Genomic DNA, 27252 nt, shown 5'->3' on the forward strand with positions numbered 1-27252 from the left:
TAATATGACAAAGCACAGATAATTTAGGATTGAAGGAACTATGGCATACACACACATTTGGACCAACCCATACACATTAATTGCTGAGATAGGTTCGAATAATCAACATTTTAGACAAACTGATCCTTACAGGAAGGTAAAATATCGAAGAGCAGAAAAGGTAAAATGTACCTTGTCAAGTAGCTTACATGTCCTATGAGCGCTTAGGAGAAATATCAGGATGGTTCCTATAAGTTGGCATTGACTCTAGCAAAACTGAGGTTCCCAACAGCCCAACATATTTATCATGATTCAAATAACCTGGTAGGTGTCGGTGATCAGCTGAATCCTCTGTGAGTATTTCAGAGGTGCATTGTTTCTCAGTGGTATGACATTTACAACCTGTGACAAATTTCAAGTGCTTAGGTTTGTGCATGCAAGTCATCGCTAACAAAATATGGCTGTGGCTAGCATAAATCATGTTGTAAAAGATGTAAAAGTTTTGTATAATTTCAACCGATGGAAATCAATTCTGTCAAATTTGCTATACACAGCTTGGCTGGTTGGTGGTTAGTCTAGTAGATGCTCTGGAAACAACATTGACAGCTAACACCATGTTCCAAAGAGTGCATATGTCGGTCATGATCAGATGAAATGCATAAAGAAAAAAAAAAACAAAAAAAAAAAAGTGCAGCAATAGTACTACCAAGGATTTCATATGTGAAGTCGGTACTCAGTATAGTTAGATGTATGCCAACTAGCAGACATGATCGCACATAATGTTCAGATTTACCACAAAAGGAGGAAGATGGAAGATACAGAGAGTATAGGATGCAGGGTTTCAGTCTCAGCCACTTAAAGTGAAACGGATATGCAGATAAAAGGTGAATAATTCAATATGTCTCTAGAAAAATCAAAATTATTTTACAGAAAAATTGATGCATTGCTGAAACATTTGGACAAGTCATCTCAATAAGAAATTTATTGCTAGAAATTCAGAACAGTTGCAGTAAGCCAGATCATGATGAAATTTTAGGTAGGGCTCAATCTAAATAAGAAAAACAGACAATATATCATGGCATGCAGATCTTATGCAGGGTACTGGTCTGATTTTTTTTTAAAAAAAAAACATTAAAGCAATAAGACCAATGTAAAAAAATAACATCTATGAAACTGGAATACCTTGCTCAAGCAGCAGGATGAAATAGTCTTTGCTATTTGGAAAAATTAGAGAAGTAATTGAAAGTCGCAAGCAACTGATTACTCACCTTAACATCACTATATGTGCTTGCAGCAGTAAATCTGACAGTAATGGGGAAAAATACTGATGAATCTGCGGGAGGCACAACAAATTCCATGGATCCACTGCAAAGGAAAGGTTAAAATAAATTTAAAAAAAAAAGGTTAGACACAAAGGCAGAATAAGTTTCAAAAAAAAAAATGCAAGAAGAATGTTTGTTATACCTGCGATTAGAAGGATCGATAAGAAGAATAGACCAATCTAATGTTGAATTTCTTGAGTCATACCTAGAGATAATTAAACAAATGAGTAAAAACTGCAACAAGAGTGACTATATGTAGAATCAAAATAAAAAAAAAAACAATAAGCACAACAAAAGTGCAATCCATTTATTTGACAAACATGTTCGACCAAAGCATCACACTTTATCAAGAATAATTGCAAAATTGTGCAACCTTACTGGATCCATTTTATTCACCCAATTTCTCATATTTTAGCTTGTCTGTTCCAGTAACCTGCATGCGTATTTACATTATTTTCCCTAAGAGATTCTATTTATTGAACTCTTTTATGCATAACAAAATAACGGTCCATAAAATGCAGCTTCATCACTACCCTTATGGAAACTTAAGAGTCAAAATCATCAAAGTTGGGCATATGTCCACTCAAAATCATTTGATTAACTCAATGCAGGTGACTACTATCATAATACGTCCAATTACACTTTGAAATAATTAAAATTTTAAACAATTTATGGCATTTGCAAAAGCCTCCCAATTTATTATCAAACGGTTTTCTTTGATCCTTGCGATATCGTGACATGAAGTTAGACTGGAAAGCATCAACCAGCTTTTTTTTGTCTTTCCTAAAATAGAACTAACTGAGAAATAGTTAAACAAACGTGACAAGAAGAACACTCTTAACTAAATCCATGTCAAAGGAAACAAGAAAAACACTTCAGCACTTACTTCCATTCACCATCTATCTGTCTTACACTTGGCGGCTCCTTAAGTGCAGGAAGTGGTATGGAGATTACGACATGTTGCAGGTCAAACATGTCAGATGCTTCATACTCTATGTTCACATAAGTTTCACCACCAGAAACAGAAGGCCAGCAATTGACTGTGGATGCATAAGTTATTTTCAAAGAATGCTCTATATTCTCAAGGACTAGTACAAGTAATACCAACCAGTCAAAGGGAGAGAATCTTCATCCATGCCCTGAATTCTCCACTTCATAAGCCCAACATCATTTTGACCAGTAGGGAATGGCCTGTTGGGATCTTTCAAACCTACAATATGCTTGCTGTTGAATAACTCTTTGTTGATATTAGGATGGGTTTTGAAGCTAAGGCCAGGAACATCTTGGTTTTCAATCTGGAAAAGGAATTCAACTCAAAACAATATATGTAAGGAAAATTGATTATGTGCTCAACTTTCAGGCATAGAGATTCCAGGAGATCAATATCTATCTCTCTATCTCTATCAGTTATGCCTTAAACAAGCAACACGTTTCCTAATAGAGTGGCAATTTATCTTTTATATGCTGTTTCATCATTCAGAAAACATAGCATACGTTGAAATTTTAATTCCTGTCATTGTTCATGCCTAGAAAAAGACATTCATAAAAGATACTACCAAAAGAAAAATTAATATTTAGGGAAAATATAAAGTGCAAAAACATTGTAATATGACTAAATTGATGTCCCACTAAAGCTTAAAGCTTTCCAGTTTTTGGCATCTATGGCATCTTGAACTGCTTTCCTACCATTCTAATTGAATCGCTCACTAGGTCAATATCTGAAGCAGATAAAGCATTGACTAGTAAGAGGAATAAGCTAACTGCTCTTCATAAATATAAACAAAATCTCATGACAAATTGAAGAATACAAGAACATAAAATCAACATGACCAAGCCGAATTCTTCCCAATTAGTTTGGATACCTTATACAAACTTTATGTTGATGCAATTGTACCCTAAGTGGTCGATTTCGATCTTGGATTTTGACATTTGAGCAAAGGGTTAAACTTAGATGTTGCATTTGTATTTGATATGTTAAGTCGTGCAAAACTTGGTTGGTATACATATAAAATGACTTGGCATGGCCAAGGTTAACGATGACTCGATGGTTCGAGGTCTGTTAGAAATCAAAGAATTGAGAGGTTGAAAAACATTGGAGCGTAGTTGAGCCAGAGGAGACAAACTATATTGGATGAAGCGTAAAGGGTGACACGTGGAGTGAATTGAGAGGTTGATGCATCTAAGGGACAAGTAAATAGCTTCGTGGTGAAGAAGTTGTAAGTATAACTCTTAAGTGAATTGACAATTGAGAGACTTGTACCTGTGAGAGGTTAATCTTCAACTTAACCAAAGTGTTGACTATTAGGGTAGTCATAGTTGATAATCATTTTGACTAAAAATGGTTTTCAATTCAATTGGTGGTTCAATCGATTAAGAAGTCAACTCAAGTTGATCAGCTAGCGAACAATATATTTTTGCTCGTGGTTAAGTTGGACAGTGGATTGATTTGAGAAATAGGTCAAGTAATTGTAAATTTCAGTTGACTTATGATACAAAAGAGAAGTTAGAGACAAGGTTTAAAATCTCGACCTATGCCGAGGTTTTGGTCTCAGACCGGAACGATACAGTTTCAGTACCATATCGTATCATGCTGATATAGTTTTGGTATTTTTTAAATATAAAATATATTAACTAAAAATAAAAAAATAATCTAAATATTTAAAAATAAAATATTTTTTTAATATATATATAATGGGATAATTTTATTAAGTTTTAATTTAGCCTATTTAAATTATCTCAATCATAGTAGTTGGGAGTTGATCATAATTTTTAATTTAATTAAACCTAAGTCCATTGTTCCGCCCCTATTCCGCGCTCGCGTGATTCATCCCCTAGAGGTGTCGTGCAAGCCCAGCAACGCCTCCGGAGGAGTCGCATGAGCCCGGCGACTCCTCTGGAGGCGTTGTGCAAGCCCGACAAGGCCTCCGGAGGCATCGCACGAGCTCGGTGATGTCTCCGGACGCATTGTGCAGTGTCAAGGATCCCTCCAGACATATAGTGAGGGTTGGCGAGGCCTTGGGGTGCGCTGACACCAAAGCCTTGACTGTGCCGATTTTGGTCTACAGGTGGGACGAAATTTTTCGTCCGTATTGGATGGAACGGCTCGAAATTTCATTCCATGGCTAGAAATAATCATTAATTTAACAAGGCATTCCAACAATTGTCCAATGACTTGAGGGCTATATTAATCTAGTCAGGTCGACTAATGGTGGAATCTAACAACTAAGATAGTCATTGGAGGACTGAGAGTTATTACAATTAGAAAATTAGTCAACTAATAGTGAATCCACTGATCAACAACGAAATAGCAAAATAGCAAGTCAAGTTAAAGCACATTAAAGGTTATAAAAGTAGGACCAAGAGAAGCATTTGTAGACTTGCAAGATACTTATCATATAAATCTACTAAGCCTTGTCTTTTGTATTTTTATAGCCTAATCCTTTAAGTTTTATTGTAAAGGTTCTTATTGTAAGAGGTTTTTCCAAGTTATCCACAAAAGAGAAAGATAGTGGACTTTCTGGAGTGACTCACTGACGAGTCATAGATCATGGAGTACGAATAAGGATTCCGCCAAGTCACATCTTCTTGTTAGTGAATGGTAAGTGTTGAATTCCTATGTTTTTATTTTCTTTGCTAATTGCATTTATGTGACCTAGTTGAGTCATTAGCAAAAGCAGAAAAGTTTGTATTTGTAGGTCAATCGCTATTCATTCCCTTTAGGCAATTCCTCACAATCCCAAATGGTCATGGAGTAGGAACAAGAGTTCTAAACCATGTTATATCTTCTTGTTAATGATTTGCATTAATTTCTCATGTGTTTATTTCCACTGCTAATTGAATTTGTGTAACCTTGCTAAATCATTAGCAAGACCAAAAAAATTTGTATTAGTAGGTCAATCGCTATTCACCACCCTCTACTCAATTCTCATTGCCCTAACATTTTCTCTCTCTATTGAGCTCTGTGTAAAGTTATATTATCATCATTATCGAGTTATGTTTGCCCCGACTATTTAAGCTCGCCTATGTGAACCTTGTCATTAAACCTATGCATAGCTATATCACTACAAGTATTCAAACTAATTAAATCATTTTTACTAAATTTGCAAATTTTATGTTTGCCTCTTTCTATGCTTTACATCTTCCATGCTAATGTATTCCCTCTTCTAATTATTATATTCATTGGTAATCATTGAAAAGATGTTCCTATCATCTCAACTTATTTTACTAATCACACAAAGTTATAATATTCAAATCAGTTAAATAATTTGTATTAAACTATTATTTACTTTAGTCTCCCTCTACCCATTACACCTTCCATTGTAATTGATTCAACTTTTTTATGGAATCTATTTAATTGGCCTTGAACATGTTCATATCATCTCTACTTATTTCCCATCATTTTCTGTTGGAGCTACATAATTGCTCTTGGATAAAAGTACTTTTTGTTTTATCCTTTTTAGTAATTATATGCATTCGTGTCAGTATCTTCATCTATGCTTCATTCAGCTTTTGTAAGCATTATTCCAAATAGTCCAACACTCTAATCCATAAAGTATGACAGATCATGCAATAACTATAAAATTTTCTTATTCACTAGGGGCCACATGCTGATCATACGACTCAAAAATCTCCTATCCATTTCAATCAATTATTCCTTATCTTAGTAATGACATTTTCATTAATATCTATGTTTTTGTTTCATGGTGATGGAAGAGCGAATTATCAAGCAATCTCATATGGGAAAAAGGGAGTATTCAACTCGCATATATAGATTCATCACAGAAAAGATAATGCAAAATTTGATTTAGTTGGATAGGCACACCCAGAATATAGAAGATAAAGTTCAGAGGCTGAGAAAATAGTTGACTGAAATTATTCCATCATACCCACCACATAATTAAATAACAAACGTAGAGAGAATATCTTCTAAATAGCAGAAATGCATGGCAATTACTAGGCATTTTGCAAATCTCAGATGGGATGTGATAAAAAGTACCTGAAGTTGAACAAATCCATCTTCCTGGTTAAGGATTTGCAGGTAAAGTGTTCCCTGGACATCGAAGTTATTAAGAGCGCCATCTCTCCTGATGACAACATTTAATCTCTCTTCAATGGACAATGTGACAGGATCAGTTGGTGGAAGAGATGGCTTTGATTGAGCAACAGTTGGTTGCACATCCTCAAGAATAACTTCTCCTTCAGCTTTTAAGGACTCCAAAAACTGATTTGTCTTTTGTGTTTTCCCTAACTTCATACCAAGTCCTTTGGAGGGAGCAGTAGCAGATGTAGATGGACGGCCTGAAGGAACAGATTCTTCAGTTATAATTAAATAGCAAAATCTGTCGATGCCATTCACATTGATCAGATACCTTCAAGTTAGCTTTATTAGATAGACTAACAATAAGCATGGCCATTGAACTGTACAGATTAAATAGGTTTAACTAAAGTAGATGTGTTGATTAAACTAAAGAAGACGTGTTTGATGGCACTCATAACAATTGAAAGAATTAGTCAGCTCTTGCTTGTCAGAAAGCATGTTTTTATAAATAAAAGAAAAACTGGAGTCTGCAATTTCCTTCTATTGTTGAATTATTTATAGAAATGCTATAAACATTACAGTGGTACCATCCCCTTCCATGGATGGGCATGTTTACTCCACAAGACAAAAAGGGGGTGGAAGGAGGGAAGTAGGAGGAGAGGACAGGTTTACCTTGACGTTGGAGGAGAGGACAGGGTGTTTACCTTGACGTTGGAAGAGAGGAATAGAAGAGAGATGGGGCATGAAATGACCAAATAGCATGAAGGTTGGTGAAGACAACAATAGCATAGTGTACAATAGAAGAGATCAACAAGGATAAGGTCGTCCTTGATGTAGGCCATCCCATCCCTAGCTTCACCTCATCAATCAATGCTTTTATACGATCATCTGCAAGTGCAACCCACGAGGATGTTAGAGAAGTTTTTGTGCTCTGATGGGGTGAGGGTACAGGTGCAATAGAGAAGCTTTACAAAGGTCCTCTGTTAGTATGGCCTCGATAGGGTAGTACAAAAGCTTCTGAGTTATAACTAGGGTATCATGCAAGTGAGAAAGAAGGTTAACAAAGGTCCTCGATAGGTGCAGCCTTGATGTGTGCACAAACAATGAGTATAATCTTGTTTGTTTACCTTTTTTGTCCCCTTTTGTTGCTTCCATTTAACTTTTGGTGAATAAAGTTTTGCTCCAAGATGATTCCGTGAGTAAATAACCAAGAGGGAAGACCATCAATTTCTTCCCTCCTCTCCATCAAAGGGAAAGTAAACAGACCCAATATTTCTTCCACTTAGTTTGTTACTTCTAAAACTGAGAATATAGCAATCCATAATTTATAAAGCTATATCAATCAAACCAAATTAATTTAGTAGTTAATTAGATTTAATTATAAAATATATTATTAATTTAATGATTCAAGTAAATGCTATAAATTTGACTATTTAATATTAATTCAAAGTTAATTAACATATAATTAAATTAAACTATAATCCTTTAATCTTTATTAATTATTAGCTAGCTATCAAGGATATAATGATATTGATTAAAAAAATAAGGTAATCCAATGCACGAAGCTCCTGCCAATGCGGAGTCAGATCACATTAGGTCTATTATACATAATCTTATCCTGCACTGTAAGAGGTTGTTTCCGCGACTCAAACCTGTGATCACAAGGTCATACAGTAGTAACTTTACCGTTGCACCTTTCATTTTCTTAATGAAGCAATTCTATTTCTTAAAACCGAATCTAAAAGAAAAGCAAAGATGCTACAGTTGAATACAGCTAATATTAACACCAAAAAGTATCGATTCTAATGACACGACATAGACTCATGCTGATAACTTGCCTCCTTTTCAGTGTAACCAACTTTTGCAAACAACACAATTTCCAATCATGGCTAAAAAGCTTCAATTGAGGTACAGGATGAGGTCACACTTGCCACAATAACACTTTAAAATGAATGAAACTAGTAAGAAGCTTTTGAAAGAACAAACAAGGAATACAATAAAGGAAAGATAAAGAAGAGTTTAGACACAAAAGCAGTAAACCGCATTCACCAGAAAGAAAAAGAGAGCAAGTAGTAGTCAAACAAAGCAATTGGGATAAGCAATTAAAAATTTTAAGTTGATTCATCAGCAGCAATTGATATAGACAGATGAACATGAATATCTCATGCTCATATGAGAGGGTACAGGATTTGTCATATACCTTTAGGCTTACTAGAAAAGGATTCCACATCAGTGCTCGATCCAATCCCAGACCCACTGCCAAAACCACTTCCAGAACTGGAAATGTTCAAGTCACTAAAAGTACTTTCAATTTTTTTAGGGCCAGAGAAAGCCATATATCCTCCTTTATCACCTCTGTTCTTTTCAATCTGTGAAACAGTAAAGTTTTCATGATATTGTACTTTGGAATAGTTCAATAAATCTGAAGAGTATGAAGTTTACAAAGAAGGCCAATTGTAATTAAAATAAAAATAAAAGAAAAGAATTGCGAAGTCTTAATGCATGAAAAGAAACTAACACAACTGGGATTTTCCCAAAACTCCAATTGCATTAGATACTCATCAAAAAATCCAATATAGGTGAAAATAATCAAGCAATTTGTCTCTAAAGTGAAGGATCTGATATGATATAACACCTCAACTTTCACATCACTAAGTTTTAATTATTAGCAAGACATAAACGTCATCCTTATCCTCAAAGCTATACCCAAAGAAGTTGTAATCAACATCTTATGAAGAAGTTGTAATCAACATCTTACGAAACAATGTTTCTGATGTTTAAGATTCAGGTACTTCATGCAAGAGAATAATATTAAGACCTTAGACCTAAAAAGTTTCGAATCTATGAAGACTATGTAAGTTAGAAATTGTACCTATGTATTGAAATGGTGAACAAGACATTTACACAGTCACCTTGCCCTAAAAATTTTGTTGTGACTTGTCAGAGAATAAGAATATTGACACCGGGCCTAAAAGTAGAGCAAAAAGGAACTATTATCATATAACTAATAGCTGCAGTTAGTAAGCATCGGCTCCAGAATCCTATTTGTTTCCTGATCCAATAATTTACTTGTTAAGAATAGGTTTGAAACACTCTCCCATAGTCTCATACGATGAGTTGTGAGCTAAAGGAGGACTTTATAAGAATAAATAGTTAGCTACTATTAACTTGGGATGGAGCATTTTGTACAAATGGGTAGCCCTTAACAAATTGATCAGTAAGTTAGCTACTATTAACTTAGGATGAAGCATTTTGTGCAAATTGGTAGCCCTTAACAAATTGATTGGTCGGTTCTATTATCTTCATGTGTCATGACAATTGACATCAAAGAAGACCTAATTTTAGCCTAGTGAGGAATTGACCTATGTGATGGAGATGTCTCTAAGCTATATGTTGGACTTCAAACAATGACAAGGATGTGAGGCCTTAAGTAAGGGAGATTATAACCCTAGTTTAGTCCCACTCCATGAGTAGTGAACTAATAAAGGAGGCCTATAAGCTTGGATGAGTGAGGATTTATTAATTTGGCTTAAATATTTTAGGCTAGCGATTGGATTGACAAGTTAGTTGTCAATTCACACATCTATATAACTTGTGACATTTGGTATTAGAGTTATCCTACCCCTAGGCGTGATGTGTGGGAAAGAGATATTTATGTGATGGCAGAATCACCACTAGGCTCTGCATTTCGCCAATTGGAGATGATTCTAAGTTTTAAATTAGATTTTAGGTCTTGACATGAGATCACATTTTAAGTGGGGAAGATTGTAGTAGCCTGTGTTATATTATGAGGTTTTAGTTAAGGAGGGTTTGTGGTGGTGGTATATTTAATGCTGGATCACTTTATCTAGGATAAATTGGGATGTTTAAAAGGTTGATTTAGATATTCTTGGGTTTAGATTTGGGGTAGGTTAAATTGAAGATAGGTTGACCAATAGAAGGTTGTACAAAGTGGAGGTTGACTAAAGTTTGCATTGGGTCAGAGGCAAACTTGATTTGGACTTGAATTGTTTGAGCTTTAGCTAAATTAATGTTGAACCACATTGAAATGGTTAGGTTCAGACGAATCATTGACTTAGACCAACTAACGGTCATTTTCTTAAAACCCTCTTCCTTCCTTCCTTTCTCCCCTACTACATGAGTGCCTCTTCTCTCTCGTGTGATTCCTTCTCCCCCCTCCTCCTTCTACTCTGTACGAAACAACCTGCATCACTGCCATCATCATCTACTCTACTCATTGGCCGCTCCCCCAACCCACCACTGGCAGAAGAGCAAAAGCCCCTCTCCTCACGTCCCCTCTCCCTTTCCCATGTGTCAGTAACCTCCGGCCCTCTTCTTCCTTGAGTGAACAGTAGGTCCCCTCTTTTCTTCTCTTCCTCGAGTAGCATCCCAGCCCTTTATTGAGTGGACGCAAGCCCTTTCTCCCATCAACAACCAATGTTGCCTCTCTTCCCCTACCTGTCAATTGTGGTCGTAGAGAAGCAGCGGCATCTCATTTGGGTCATAACCATTTCTTCTATCACAAACTTTTGTAGATTGTTTCATAACCTATCTGTCAATATAGGTTGTATGTTTTCAATTATTTAAATTGTTCTTAAGTTGCTTTGGGTGGTGTGCTAATTTTGATTGTTCATTAGGTTGATATTTTGAGCAATTCATTATCGTCAATTAAGTTGGTGTTTGGTTGGAACTGAGTTAATCAGTAAAGGAGGTAGACTCTTACCCTCATATTTTCTTTGTTGTAATGGTTGTCAAGTTTGCAATTTGGACCTAGGATTGTATGATCATGATCCTGTGATACAAATTGGTACAAACAATCCAAATCTGAAGTAGGATCTTGACAAGGCAATGAAGCTAAGTTTGTGAGAATGATTTTCATTTCTCGACAACATATGTTTTTTCACTAACATTATTTTGGATCGTGTTAAAGGAGAGTCTTGGCACAACGGTAAAATTGTTGTCCCGGGCTGCCCTTTTATTATTTTGGATCATGCACATTGAGGAAATTACCAATTGGCAAATCGATCCTAAGTGAGGATGGCCATTAATCTAGTCTCATATGATAAATTGCAGACTACTAACAAGGAGTTTATAAGCTTCAATAAATAACCTAACTTAGACTTAAGTATTTTAGGCTAATGATTAAGTCTATCAAGTTGATCTATCAGTTCTCTCATCTAAGTGAACAGTGACAAGAAAATGCTAGTATCATTTAACTAAAGTTAGCAATCCTTGACTTTTAGCTTTGTAGTTGCTTTCTCTAATGCCGTGTATGGAAATTCCTGAAAGACAGAAGTTTATTTTGGTTAAAATTCACAGAGCAGTGCCTTTTACAGTTTATATGACAAGAAAATAGGAAGGAATACAAGGGCAACCATGAAGCAGCTTAAATCCAGATCCACCACAGACTGTCTTAAACTCCTGATGATTTAAAGACACAGGTAGATAGTAGATAACAAAACAACAACCGAGAACAAATTGTGAGTCTGAAATATCCAGAGCCAGCTATAAGGATTCTGCCCTATCAATGAACTACATAAGATTTAAATCGCTGATAATTCCCACCTAAATGTGACAGCCTATCCTTACAACAATTACAAGGAAAATTGCTATGTCTAAAACGACCTCCCACCTCCATCTAGGTTTAGTAATGCCATTAGCAGAATAATCATCAAAATCTGAAAACCATCAAAAAATTTCCCACTCTCCATGGGAGAAAAAAAGAAATTACTGAATTTTCTATGTATTTTACACATTGAAATGAGTAGTAGCATGATAACAAGCGTACCTAAAGCTGTTTTAGATCATTTTATTTGATTCCTCACATTTTTACCCAGAGTGAAGTCAATCTACTTAGGTTCATCAATACAAGCCTGACCCAATATGTATTGATTTCTGAGTGATGAACACCCTAGCACCTCTAAGAAAAATGAAGCAATAGTGACCCTTGGACAGAAAGCTAAAGAACAATAAGTTCATGATTTAAAAAGAAAAAGGTATAACCAAATTTTCATTTGTCTGTGGATGTAGAAGAAATGGTAGCCAGATTCTTCTGTATCAGACGGCTGTTTCATAGATCAACTCTAGCAGTAACCACAGTGTCAAACTAAAATAGAATTTTCATTGATAAATAGGAGGATATCTGGGAAAACACTTATACGATATTAGGAGAGGTGCAAATTGCAGAAACGCATGATGATAAGTGTATTAGGCTCTGGATGGCAAAGTATTGAATGCATAGTATCATGGCACATGCACGATAGAACAAAATCAAATGTCTTTCCAAAACAGTGGTATGAAAGTCATGAAATGTCATTTACTTGATGGGTAATAATTTAAAAAAGTTATGAAAGTAGCTCTAAAAAAATACTCAGTGGAGTTGCACTAGATAAAAGCAAATCATAAAAAGAACTACTCATCTAGCAAATATTTACAAAACCACGGTCAGTTCATATTTAAAAAAACTGAATGCAATGTACTAATGGTTCCGAAGTTTCTCACAGATTTCTTCCATCATACAAAGCCTAAATTACAGTGTTGCTTCCTACAAAGTTGAAAACATATTAAATTTAGACAGAATTGTCTCACAACATATATAGACACCATAGAACAAACCACAAGGGTAATCCACATTCACATGGATAATCACTCGTGAGCACAAAAATGCACAAAGGTTATGATTACAAAAGACAAGTATTCAAAGGTATTTCGACCAATCATGTTTATATGGTCAATGAAATATCATCAATAAAAAAGTAATTATTCTGAAGTGTGTAAGGATGGCATGTTCTTATATTCATTAAGCTACTAGATAATTTTTCAATGTAACTCATATACAAGAAAATTAGCTGATTTGATAAAGAAGAAAAGATTTAACATGTACCTTGCTTTTGTCGATCTCACTTGCTTTCCGTTTCATGACATCCTTAGTCTCATTGATTTTGCTTTGCATCAACAACTTATGCAATTTTTCTTCATGGCTCTCCATTTCGCAGTATTGTTTAACTTGTGAAACAGTTAAATTTTCTTTGTTACCTAGTGAGATGACTTCATCAAAAGCAAATATCAACTCAAAAGCCATCTTACAAACACCCTCTTCATCTAACGAGGGTGAATATTCAGGCACCTATACTCCAATTAAGGAAACAAATTTCACAATACTTTTGGCATGGAAAATTTTTGAAACAATGTAGTTCAACTTTAAGTCAAGAAAAAGAGTGTCAACTAATATAAGAAACTAATGAACCAGTATGAATACAGACTAAAAAGGATACAAGTTTTGACAAGAGTCTTAGTGTGTCCAGATCTTCAAGAATATTACTTTGTTTATTTGTAACCAGTAGAAGATAAAGTGCTTCTATTGGTTGGTACACATACCGGACATTCTCAGTCTCCACAAACGTGTGCTGCTTTCCAGTTCCCACCAACTTAGGGAAAGCAGCAAGTAGACCCTCTATCCTTATTCGAGACATGTCAACAAACTGCCTAGAAACTAACACTGCAATCAAGAAAGAGAAGAAAAATGGTTAGATAATGTTCTTGACTTTGAATCAGGTCATAGTGAAACAAGTCTGAAACGTACTAGAACCCCAAAGGAAAATGGAAATAATGGAAGAAAATAGGGCCAGTGCATGAAGGTACAACCAATTAACGGTTGAAAGGACATTTATTACATTTCAACATATTTTAAGTCAAAATTTCAGTTGGGCATCTATTTCTGTTCCTTAACAGAACAAAAATTGAAGATGAAAATGGAGGAATGCAGATATATATATCCAAGGGAAAATCGCAATAGGTTATGCTAATAGAAATTACAGAACCACAACTTCATTGCTAATTTCCACCAAATTTTGACTTCCAATAAACTCAACAGCAGAGAAAGTTAGAATTAGAAGAAACTTGATAATTGAAATTAAAAATAGACAAGAGTTGAGGAGTTAAGCATGTCTTGTGACATTTTTAAAGTAATATTTCAGAAAGTTACAATAACATTTTGTTAGAAGACTAGTCAGACTTATCTCATTAAATAAGTTGAAAGTAAGCTATACTCTTACTGAGCTAATTAAGCACACAAGTGAAGCAATTCCTACCCTTGAATCTACACATAGTTTGAAATCTTATATTGTATTGGACAGCATGATCAAAACATATAGCTCCTATAAATTACTGAAATTTGATATTGATCAGCATGCATAATTTTTTTAGATAATCAAGGTATTTGGGCCTTAGGCTCAACTAGTCCTAGAGGCGGGCGGCCTTCCCTTTGGTTCGCCCACCAGTAAATCCAAAAGTGCGAGCAGCTCCTTGCCCAACAGCCAACGTCCTATATTTTTCATCCCACTGGAGAAAATGCCCTGTAGTGCACCGTAACTAGGATTCAAACCGTCGGTGCTTGGATATCCTATTGAGTGCCTTGTCGCTACACTATACCCAGGGCCAGCATGCATAATTTTTATGCATAGTATTGATCGTGTTGATAAATGTCATTTCATGTTGAAACTAATTCAATTAAAGACATTTTTGTAAGTAAATAAACTAAGTGAAAATGGAAAGGGAATAAAAGAAATAAACGCGTCTAAATTCATCTTGGCATGCTTGAATGCATGATAAAGCAGTTCCAATGTTAGCATAGCACAATGTTGAAACTATGCGAAGATTCAAAAGGTCAGAAACAATATTATTTTGATGTCATGTCAACATTCTAATGTATGGTGTCGGTAGGAAGGGAAGGAGGAAAGAGATAATGAAAAAGAGAAGATAAGAAAGCTATATATTTAAGTTCGGATTTTGTGTTTCATTTGTAATTGTAAAGTTTAAAATTATCTAATATGGGCACAAGTTAAAAAAAAAAATATTATCACAATGCATCTTGACCTCTATTGTAACATATCAAGGGATGTCAAGAGTCAACATGACACAATGCTCATCAACATGGATAACACAGCAGTATAGGAGTCATTACCTGTGCCAAATAATATCAAGTTTTGGTAATTTTTCATAATGATATATTTCAACCGTGTTGTCCAACATGATATGAAATTTAAAATCATGATCTATATCTTTCAAGCAAATATTGAAAGCACCATAATGGAATGATAATTGAACCCTTGTGTAAGTCTTTTCTTCTTTTTTCTTCATTTCTTTCCTCCCTCTACCTTCATTGCACCACCTGCACCACTCATTAACATTCCAGCACAATACTAAAATCACATCGTTCTGGGCAAAGACGAAAATATTGGCATGGTTTAAGATTTTAAACCTTGAATCTACATGCATTTAAGATATTGGATGATGGTCTCAATGATCCATCCAACCAGTTTCATACATAAACAAGGATCAAAATAAAAAGTACCACTCAATTTCTGCATTAGTTTATCCTAGAAAATCATATCATATTGTATCAACACTTTATGCAAGGCAGGAATAGTCTAACCACATAGACCAATATTTTGCATGAGTTCACACTTTAAGAATCCCTATAGACATGATATCTTGACTCTCTCACCAATCACACACAAGTCTTTTAAAATAAATTTGCTTCAATATATTTAGAAAATTAAACTTTCATCATTACAACATCATAGTAACTTTGATGTTTGTGAACCTCACCCAGCTTGCCATATGTAGTCTTAGACTAGACTTTAAAGGTTCCAAAAATGAAGTGACTTCATATTTAAAATGAAAGGTCATACCAAATTAAGTTCGTAATGGTTGCTAATGAACTTATGTTGTTTTTTTGCTTTGGAGCTTAGTAATGTGACCTCTTCAATTTCCTAGAGTACTGAAATATTTAATTTTTTTACATTGTGATGGTACAACTTAGTGCAAGTTTCATCCATGTTCTTAATTACAACTTGGAAATATGGCATTACATCCATTTTCTTAATTTCAATTGATAGTGCAGCAGACACTTAGGATCGCTAGAAAGGGAGGGGTGAATAGCATACCTACAATAAAAAATATTCTATCTTTCTCTTACTAATTACTTAGCAAAATACACAAATATTAGAAATATGGCATTACATCCATGTTCTTATACAATTGATAGTACAGGCACTTAGAATCACTAGAAGGGGAGAGGTGAATAGCATACCTACAATAAAAAATATTCTATCTTTCTCTTACTAACTACGTAGCAAAATAAACACATATTAGAAATAATATAAAACATGCACACAGAAGGGACATGATATTTTACTTGGTTCACAAGTCTCAAGGTTTGCTACTCCAAAGTCTATGCACGATGTCATCCATTAGCCGTCTCCTCTTCGGTAATTTGTCGGAGATGGAGAAACCTCTTATACACGAGATGAGTACAAGTATAAAGAGCAAAGGTTTAACAGAGAAATCAAACAGATCTAAAGTGCAGTGTGTGGTGTTTTGCCTTCAAGCCTCAGCCTCCTTTTATAGCCTCTGGTCTCCAACTGTCGACTCACTGACATGGCATTGCTCTGGTCGTCCGGAAGCCCTTCCAATCACCCAGACCTTGCTTAATCAGCACCTCGACCTCATCCAGGAATAGATCACCCTTATCCAATTGGCAGACTTGGCACCATTTTGGTTGTCTGGACCATCTCCGGTCGCCCGTAAACCCAATCAATCCGGATCTCTGACCGTCTAACTCGGCCTTGTGCTCCATGTGTGCTTCCCATCTCTTAGAGGTCCTTCCAGTCACCTAGGCCATTTGAATTGCTCATATCTCAGACTTGTTCAAAAGATAGGTGTACAATACATAGGGTCACCCAAATCAAATCCGATCATCCGAGTTTCAAGTCGCCTGAAACCCTGACTCAAGTCGACTACGCCAGAGTCAGCCTACACATCCCGAATATATTTCACTCAACTCGGCTCACTAACTTACCTTGTGCAAATTTCCACCTAGCTTCACGCCCCTCGGATACACCAAGCCCTACTGGCTCACTCCCCATGCATCCTTCTCACTCCACTGATGTACTCTTTTACCAAGCTCGTCATACCTCGAATACACCGAGTCTATCAGTTCCCTTCCCTTGTTATCCTTCTCGCTTATTTGCATCTTCTGCTCCAAGTCTAATTGTCCCCAATACTCCTTATCCTTTTCGATCTCCCAAGTGTCGCATACTATCCATCACTGTACTCCACCAACTCCTGAGTCATTGGGTACCTGTATGTTCTCCTAAGTCTCTGCATACTCAAAACACATATCAGAAACACAACAAGGTTTAATGTAAACTTATTTAATCAAACATCAAAATTGTAGTACACACCACTTCGGGTTCAAGCGATCTCCCCCCAACCATTCAAGGTACTAACAACAATTTCCTAACTAGTGTAATGCAAGTTTTATAGGTAATCAATTTAGGTATAATTAAAGAATCTAATTCCATAAGGATCTTACTTATTAGTTCTCTAAATTTGTACTATAATTATAAAACCCATACCTAGCTATATCAAGGTTTAAAATATCGAGCCGTGCCGAGATTTCAATCTCGGACCGGAACGATACAATTTCGGTACCATATCGCACAGTGCCGGTATAGTTTCGGTATTTTTAAAATATAAAATATATTAACTAAAATAAAAAATTTAATTTAAATATTTTTAAAAATAATAGGATAATTTTATGAATTTTAATAAAGTCTATTTAAATTATCCCCAACTATAGCTAGGAATTGATTATTAAAACCTTAATTAAACACTAAGTTAAAAAAAACTAAAAATCAAAAATCGTGACAGCTTCGTCCCAGATCGCCCGGGGCCCAGGCGGCGCCTCCGGTGACATCGCCGTGCTCGGGCAACGCCTCCGGCGATGTCGTCGGACTCAGGCGACGCCTCCGGTGGTGTCGTCGGACCCAGGCGACGCCGATGGTGTCGTCGGACCCAGGCGACGCCTCCGAAGGCGTCACCGAGGCTACGTGCCTCAAGAGGCGTCGTTGAGGCCGCGCGACGCCTCTAGAGGCGTCACCGCACTCGAGCGACGCCTCCAGAGGTGTCTCCCAGTCGGAACCGTTGTGCCGATGCTATACCGATGCCGGTCCGTTAGTAGAACGAAAAATTTAACCTGTATCGCGCGATACGGCTGGAAATTTCAATCCCTGAGTTATATATCACTTATGTCAAGTTTTGCATTACTTGCATCAAGTTATGTATTGGGTTGTAATAGTTGTGTACCCTATTATAAAACCCTAGTTCAGACTCATATGGTGAGCTTTATAAGCTTAAATGAGTTATCGGTAGTTTTAGCTATTATAGGTCAATGTTTAAGTTTGACTAGTTGATGGGTTGATTCTCTTGTTTATTCAAGTCATATGTGGATGACTGCAATTGGTATTAAAATGAGCCTAAACCTGTTAAATTTAACTAAGCAATTTTCAAGTGAGAATTATATCATCAGCTTGATGGAGCATTTGTTAAAAACATTGCATAACAAAATCCACGTACTTCATAGATTTCAATAGTGCGCCAAGGGGTGTGAAATTTTTTTTGCTACAGTTGCAATTTTTTAATGTCGAGTACACAAGCAAAAGATAAGAGTCACAAATGCATATTGTAAGGTGGATGTGTCGACATACGTGGACAGAGAGAATAAGAAATGAGAATATTAAAGAGAAAGTCAAAGTTGTGTCTACTGAGGAAAAACTCTAAAAGTCACATTTAAATTGGACACGTACCCTAATTAGGCGGTGTAAGATCATAATAAATACACACATTAAGTAAGGAAAAGGCAGAGCAAAGAAGACTTGATTAGTAGTAATAAATCAAAATAAAAATTTATTTATATATAGATGATGATATAGTAGAACATTTTTTTTGAAGACGAAGCAAATCATTGATGTCTAGTAGACGTGGGGAGGAGAGTTGTGGAGGCAAATATAGCTTGAAGGAACGGAGGATGTTACCAACTTAAAAGAAATGGCAAAAGTTAAAGGCTGGTTGAAGAAGGAAATATAGAATCAAATCTAGGCTTCGGCTTTGGTACCAATTCAGCGAACGAACAAAACATGATCCTCACCCAAAGGAGTAAACTCTCACACAAAGAAGAAAAGTGGGAATTCTATTAATTCAAGAAGAGGACTCTAGACTCCTATTATAACCTTATTCTATGGAAATAAATATTATAAATAAGGAAATATAATAATTTTAATAGGGATTATATTAATTCCTTATTTATTACCAAAACAAGAATATTAATTATGAAATGAGAAACAAATCAAATCTTTAATTTATAGCAGCCACCATATTATTAAATGTTCTTCAATTTGTTTCAGTTATTGTTGAAGTGCCAATCTAAAACTATCTTCAATTTATTTTTTTTCAATTATTGTCTTTTTATGCTAATTTATTTCCTCCTCTACATTACCCCCTACTTTTTCCTTCCCTCCAACAAAATCAAAGCTAGAGAAATATTTCTCAGTTCTTCTCATATCATTTCTCAATGAATTTTTTTCCACTCTTCTTTTTCCCTAGTTGTTTCCTGCCCTCATAGAATACAGACCCTGAAGTTCCAAAATTTTAAACCCAAACTAGGAGATAAATGTGGTATTAATTAATTTGCTAACAAGGAATCATATCATGAGAACACAGTACTAAATATGAAATGTAGTATACATTAGGCTACTAATTTCACATTACTAAAACTAAACAGAGTTGAAAATGTAAGTAAAAAACTACCTGAAACTTTGGTTCAGGAAAATAAACTTCAGTCACCATAAAAGAAATTTTGAGAAGCATAAGTTACTAACGATCATTTGGCCAAGTTGGTTATGATCTAAACCAACCAGTACTTTTGAGATTCATATTTGAATAATAAAAGAAATGGAATTGCCAAACTAACAAAACTTACCTTTTCCTGTCTTAGTCACGATGGAAGCAGCAAGGACAACCTGACCCATACCATATCAAAAGTTAACCACTTTCATCTTTAGGATAAGTTAACTACTTTCATCTACAGGATAAAATATTATATCAAAACTAAATTAGCAACATCATAGACAACTTTGCCTCTAAACATGAACAAATTCATGCTACTTCTAATCCTGGTATCCTTGTCATTTAAATTGACTATTATTTGTGTATGTTCTCTTAAAAATTTCTGGATGCAGTCATGTATTCATTGTTTATGACATGATGAAATAAATAATGGGGTAACATCGATGTAGCTGAACCCAAATAGTTAAGACTCATGGCTTATTGTTGTTGTATACACTGATGAGGTTATGACAAAGATGTCCTACAAAGTAATAAAAGAAAATTCTATACAAAAAAGAAGCTTTTTCAGATTCAACCATAAAAAGAGTTCGAATACACAAGAAATCACTTTAAAACACACACAATATCATGCACTTGTCTGGTAATACTCTAAAAAGTGGAATTGGAATCTATATTATTTTTATTAGGAATGGTATGATTAAGGACAGGTATATTATTAATCAATAAAAGTTGACTGTTAGTGTACTATACTCATGCACATAGGACTTTAACATAATACCTGATGACATCATATCTTATGCAAGATTAAACTATATATCATAACAGCACAATGGCGGACAAAAAGAGGCACCGGAAGGGAAGTTGCACCACTTAATCTTTGGGTGTGTATTGGATAATCATCAATGATTTTTGAATAGACAGTCCCTGGATATTCCCTAAAGGAATTATTGCTAAATCAGTGGTTCCTAATTTTGCGGCGACTACCTAAATCTGGGATTTTTGTGCATTGATTAATTTATTAACCATTAATGTAAGTGCCTCTCCAAAAATCTCCACAGCTGATTCCATTTTTTAATTAGTTATTAAAATCAAACTAATCAGTTAAATTTAAATCTGGAGGCAAATTCAATAGGATTTCCTAAACCAAATTTTCTTCCAACTGAATAACTCATCCTAATTCCACAGTTGACTCTCTCTTGGATATGGAGTTTAGTTCCGTACACTTTGATATTTAAAATCAAAAACTGAAAACCATCAAAAAGGAAATTGAAAAGCCGAAACAATCATTGTTAAAAATAAAATCTACTTTTAAATGGAGATACTTTAAGTTACCAAATTTATCTAATATTTTTACTTCCTTTGGACCTCCTTAAATCGATGATTTAATGACAAAGTAGTCAAGCATATCATGAACTTTCAGATTAGTTGTTTTTATCACCCCTCCCCTCTTAAAAAAAAACTCTTGCACCTACCACATTAACATGCATAATTATTTATCTAACTTGCATCCTGTCTTAACCCAACGCTAGGGCAAAGTTAGCCTATGCATGTTCCCCCTCAAACTAGAGAATATAGATATTGATCTATGTTCAGCTTGTTACAACAAAAAAAAATCTCATAAATAGAAAAAAATTTGATAAGACAATGAAAATGATAGATATATAATACTAACCTACTGGTTGAGAAACATTGATGATGCAATGCCCAAGATTGAAATACTTTTCTTTCTTAATCCTCCTTCAAACTAGATATTGTAGGAAATTGAAATTTGCAAATATGAAGTGTTGTGGAAATTGTTGCAACTCAAAGAAAAGGAGATAATTAGTGGTTTTGTATCTAAAATTGTGACAAGGATTAATCTTGAGAGAGAAATTGAGTAAAATCTCATATTACTCTTATAGATTAGGAAACAACAAAGATGAGAGTGCATGAGTGATGAGAAAGAGGATAGTAGAAAAAGACAAGGAACAATAGCTTTAGAGGTTGCAACTGGCAAAGAGTGACAAATTCTTGTAGATAAAATTGAGATGATGCTCTCCAAATTTACACTGGCAGCAGAGAAATGTAAAAGGGCTCTTATTTTCGATTATTTTACTTTAGGAAAGGAAGGCAATGACAAGGGCTCCAAGAGAGGAGAGAGGTAGAACTTAGAAGATACAAGTGATAATTAATCTCATCTTAAAAAGTACTCACAATATATCAAAATATGAATGGAAGATAAAAAATTTGAAAAGAAATAACCTAGTGGTAGGTCAATTGGAGACAAAAAGGAGAAATGCAAAGAGGAGGACTTTAATGAACATTGTGATCTGCCATTTATATAAAACCACCACCTCCTTTCTAGAATCTTGTAATTTTTTTGCTTTGCCATATTTGGTTCCCCTGCCTCTAGAAATTTTATTCTGATGAACCTTTTAAAGGACACAATTGTCTTCCTAATCTTTCTCAATGATACCTCATTTTTAAATTATTCACATATCCTTTTTCCATTTTTTTCCAATCTTAAATCTTTCTTGTAATATACCCTTATATATATTTATATAACATTTAATATTCACATTTTCTAGATGCAGACCTTGCTGAGCCCATGATCTAGTCTAGCTAAGTTGCATCCCAATTGCTTGAGAGATTGAGATTGTTGGGATGGAGAAATAAATGCCACCTCAAGTTATTTTGTCGATGCTTCAGTTCTAGACCTTGTGATTTAATTTCTACGACTACGGCATTGGAAGGACTAGGAAGCATAGTTTAAAATTTTGAGCCATATCGGAGTTTTGATTTAGGACCGAAACAATATGATTATGGTATCGTATCGTATCGTGCCATGCCGAAACGGTTTCGGTACTTTTTTAAATATAAACTATATTAATTTAAAATTATTATTATAATATTTGATTACTATAAATATTTATTATTAGGTTAAATTAATATTTTAAAAATTAGGATTGAGTAAAAATTAATTTAGGGTTAACTAAAGTCTAAATATAATGATTAGGATCAAATAGGTTTAAATTAAACCAATTTTTTATTTTAATAAGTTTAAAGAGAAAATTTAAGAAACGGAATAAAAAAATTGAAAAGGAATTTTTTTCATATATTTAAGGATAAAAGAAATAAAAAATAAAATATGGGGAAGAAGGAGAAAGAATCAAGAGGGAAAGAATTAATCATTAAAAAATAAATAATAATAATTTTTTAAAAATAAAAAATAGCAATAAAAAATAAAATTGAAAAAAAATGCAGTTATAGAAAAAATTAACGGTTAAAAAAATAAAATTGAAAAAAAAACACAGTAAAAGAAAAAAATAAATTGAAAAAAAAAACGGAGCCACCGCGGTCTCGTGCAAGGCATCCGTGGGGTCATGAGCCTCACGCGAAGCGTCCGCAACGGCAGCGGGGCCACGCGTGAGACATGTCAGTGTGCCATTGTGTCAATCAGTGGACGGAACAAGATGTTTCGCTCGTAACGCTCAGTACAGCATGAGATTTTAATCCATGTTAGGAAGTACAATGTCCATGTGATGAAGTTGGTGAAGCAAGTAGCTAAATACAAAGTGATAGTGGAGTTCAAAGAAGATAGTGCATTTAAAGCAAAGTGAATGCCACATAACACAAAGATGTGGAAGAAGGGGAAGGTTATATGGCAAAGAGCTTATAGAAATTAGTGTTCTCTAGTGTGCCTCAAGTCAACGAAGTCACCATTGTTAGTGGAGAGATGTTATTTATGTCAAGCAAGATAGCGTATTTAACCTTGTCTTCATTGAATTAAAACAAAGATAGAAAAGTAGCACACTAAGGATTTAAGATGAGTCAAGATCATCGTCTTGGCTATAGGGAAGGATGAGGAGAATGATAAAAAGGTAGTGAAAGAAGAATTGATATGATTTGTGAATGCACTAGAGATAGTCATGGGTGATGAGAGTTAGTCGAACAAGAGGGTACGATAAAGGACTTTGCTAGCATTGGTTCTTTGACTAGAGAAGATGGAGGAGCAAGAGGAACAGAGTGGAGGGATGGAATGTTGATGAATATGGAGGAGATCAACCTTTATAGACTAAATCAAAGGAGGATGGAGAATAGTAGAGTGGAAAAGTGAAGAAGACCAAAGCAATGAAGTAGGCAATATTGAAGGGGGAGGCAAGGGTAGTAGACTAGGTAGCAATTAACACTACGTAAGGTCATCCTCAGTGAGAGTGGATCTGTAGAGTTGATAGGGGGGCATGGAGGTCGATTAGGAAAGGGTAGGGAGATAAGGAGATAGGGAGGTTGCTACATCAGATTCGTGACCTCCTCCCAAGGGAAATCATAGGAAAAAAAAACTTTGGCCTTATGCAAGAATTTGCCTAGTTACCAAGTTGAGGGATAAGATTGTATTAATTTTCACTAAAAGATAATTATTACACCCATATATATCAATTAGATTTATCATATTACCAGATAACATAATCTCTCACCTCAAACTAAATCTAAGTATAATAAATAAATATTAACTATATCAGCATGCACTATTATATTTTCATGCATAAATCTGAAATCTTCCATTCACATAAGAATTCAATTTAGTTAATTGATAGGAGTAATTCATATGTATTTTAACATTTCTGAGGATTATCTGAATATAAATATTGATATAAATAATACCAGGTACTTTGGTTTTAATATCAGCTGCATCAATTAAAATGATTATTTCCATTAAACTTTGTTTTTTATATCTCTCTTTTTCTGTGCATTACATAGCTCGGTCTCTTCCTTCTTTCTCTTTCACTTGTCTTGTCTTTGTCTTTTTCCAGTCTCCCTCATCTCTTGTTCTCTATTTTCTTCCCTCCTTCATTTGTATCCTTCCTTACATTTCCTTTGTTTTTATATTTTCTTCGCTCTTTCTCATCTTCTCTAGCCTCTCTTCTCCTACATCCTCATTTCCCTACCTTTTTATTCTAGCTTCTCCTCCATTTGTCTTATTTTTGTCCTCTCCATGTATCCCTATTTATCTTCTCTAGTTTCACCTCTGCCCATATCATCCTTTACCCTCCTTAGCCTCTTTTTTTTTTTTTTGCTTCTTTCTCTTCCATTTAAATTTTCTCCTGTTCTTTATCTTTCCCCTTCTACCTCTTCTCTCTTCTTTGCTAGTTTCTCATACACCGAGCCTCCACCTTTCCCTCCTCTTTTTCTTTGTGGAATGGTACCAGCACGTACATACATATGGTATGATAGTTGGCAGTAATAAAACCCAGTAGTTGATCATATCCAGTACAAACTGGTTGATTTCTTGATCTGCAGATCAATAAATGTTGTTTGTCCATCGACGAAATGCAAATGTTTAAATAATTAGATGTGAAATTCACAATGATGTGGTTATGATAGCATGTAAAAGTTTGGGCTTCAGTCGATAGTAGATAATCATTGCAAGGATACGTTGATTATGTTACAAATTATACTAAAAAAAAGGTCTACATAAACAAGATAAATGAGCATGAGCTTGCAGGAACATAATGAACTTGAATCAGAAATAATAGGAATCAGCCAGTTTCAATCTCATACCATTGTGAAAAAATTTGAATCCCGAGCAGTTACAGGGCCAAGTACAATGGAGGAAGATCTTCGTCCAAAAAGGCAACCAGATCTCTCAAAAGACCTAAGCAGCTCAATGATGGAAAAAGGAAAACTATCAATCCTTGAAAGAAAAATAAAGCCAAAAATATATATACAACAGAAAAGCGCCCAAACTCAGAAAGGGAAAATCTAATCTTTCTGTAACTCATAGCCATCAGGCAAGCAATCTAATAGACCAAATAAGCGGCAGAAGAGCGCCAATGTCAGGATCAGTAATAGGAAAGCGCTAATTTCCATTTCCACATATCGAAATTCAAAACTGTAGCAAATCTATCCAGGTATGAGTAGCGACTCACACATTTACCCAGTTAAACGACTGAGAACGACAAACGGCTATACATTTAAATGGCGTAAACGAGATCTAATAACATCGTGAACTATAAATTGTGAGATAAATGGAAATGGAGAAGCAAGGAGAGAACGGAGAACTCGCCTAAGATCCGAAGGGTGGGAGTAACGGCAGAGATCCGTCCAACTCGAGCGTCAAGAGCGAAAGGGCCAGTGCAGCAGGAGAAGACACGAGGAGAGAAACGGCAGGTGAAATACTAAAAATAAATACACTGCGTTGATTTGCAAAAAAAAAAAACAATAAAAAGAAAATTATTGATAACTTGAATTAAAAAATATATATTTACTTGATAATGAAGACACTAAATCATATAAAATGTTATTTATATATGTATATATTAAATACTATTTTATGTAGGTTAAAAAATTTTCATTGGCATAAAAAATACAATGAGAGTTGTGGATTGAATCTCATATTAAAAGTAAAAAGGAGTTTTTTTTTGGAGTGTGGTTTAGAATCAATGCTAATTTATTAAATAGTAATACTCAAAATGTATACTCAACTTTCAATTTATGCTTATATTTTATATCACAAGTTGATTGTTATGTAATAATCAAGTTAATTGAGTTTATCAATTTATTTTTAAATTTATTATGTTTGATTTATGATTAGTAACGATTCATAACTGATCAATCAATTATTATGTGATAGGACTATTACACAGTTCTTAAAATATATTAAAATTATATCAATTTTAAAAACTCATAATTTTTTTATCTATGTTATAAAATTATGTTAGCAATATAATTACACTTAGAATGATATAAAAAATCTCATTCAAAAAAGTTTAATATCTTCACTTGGATTCATCTAATTCATCCATTTTGAAACTAACACTCCAAATCAATTCTCATTTAAATTTTTTTATCTCTTCATTTTGATACATCTGAATCTTCATTTTAAATTTAATGGTGGAGATGGAAGTCATCCAAAAAAAATACTTATGTCTTTCTTATTTGGATGAATTTAATTTATTTATTTTAATCCGATGATCCAAATTAAAACATATCATATGTCAGTAACAGGTCTGATATCAAGTGACCTCCCTGCGTTATCCGGTCACCGCCGGACTTTACCGGATTTTGGATCATTCAGACGTCCAAACCCAATTCGACGCACCCGGCGCCGGCGCGTCGACCGTGGCCGGATTCCGACCCCGATTCGGCCGGATGTTAGCCGAAATCAGCCACCAGCGTCTGGCGGCGATTTCGGACGGATTCCGGCCGAATCGGGGCCGGACTCCGGCACCCGCCGGACCGCCGGTG

The 27252-nt window shown here is 34.9% G+C and overlaps 1 protein-coding gene across 5 annotated transcripts; it reads right to left on the reverse strand.

Moving 5' to 3' along the window:
- Positions 1-26151, reverse strand: LOC141844175 (coatomer subunit delta-1-like). 5 transcript variants are annotated; one of them, XM_074732204.1, is made up of 13 exons: positions 26072-26151; positions 25567-25660; positions 20162-20201; positions 15214-15301; positions 13614-13837; positions 13223-13465; positions 8540-8708; positions 6298-6599; positions 2410-2596; positions 2188-2341; positions 1444-1506; positions 1248-1344; positions 1-381 (listed from the first exon to the last, which is right to left on the reverse strand). In XM_074732204.1, exons 5-13 carry the CDS (start codon positions 13809-13811, stop codon positions 292-294), a joined length of 1503 nt encoding a protein of 500 aa, XP_074588305.1. In that variant the 5' UTR covers positions 13812-13837; positions 15214-15301; positions 20162-20201; positions 25567-25660; positions 26072-26151; the 3' UTR covers positions 1-291. The 5 variants fall into 5 exon arrangements, with proteins under 5 accessions (XP_074588305.1, XP_074588304.1, XP_074588302.1 ...); XM_074732203.1 differs by lacking the exon at positions 15214-15301 and adding an exon at positions 15445-15508; XM_074732201.1 differs by lacking the exon at positions 15214-15301 and adding an exon at positions 15423-15508.
- Positions 26152-27252: the final 1101 nt, after the last annotated feature.

The sequence above is a fragment of the Curcuma longa genome, chromosome 13, assembly GCF_044706935.1.
Source record: "Curcuma longa cultivar G26 ecotype Majalengka, Jawa Barat chromosome 13, ITB_CL_G26_1.1, whole genome shotgun sequence".
In the NCBI taxonomy this organism is placed as follows: Eukaryota; Viridiplantae; Streptophyta; class Magnoliopsida; order Zingiberales; family Zingiberaceae; genus Curcuma; species Curcuma longa.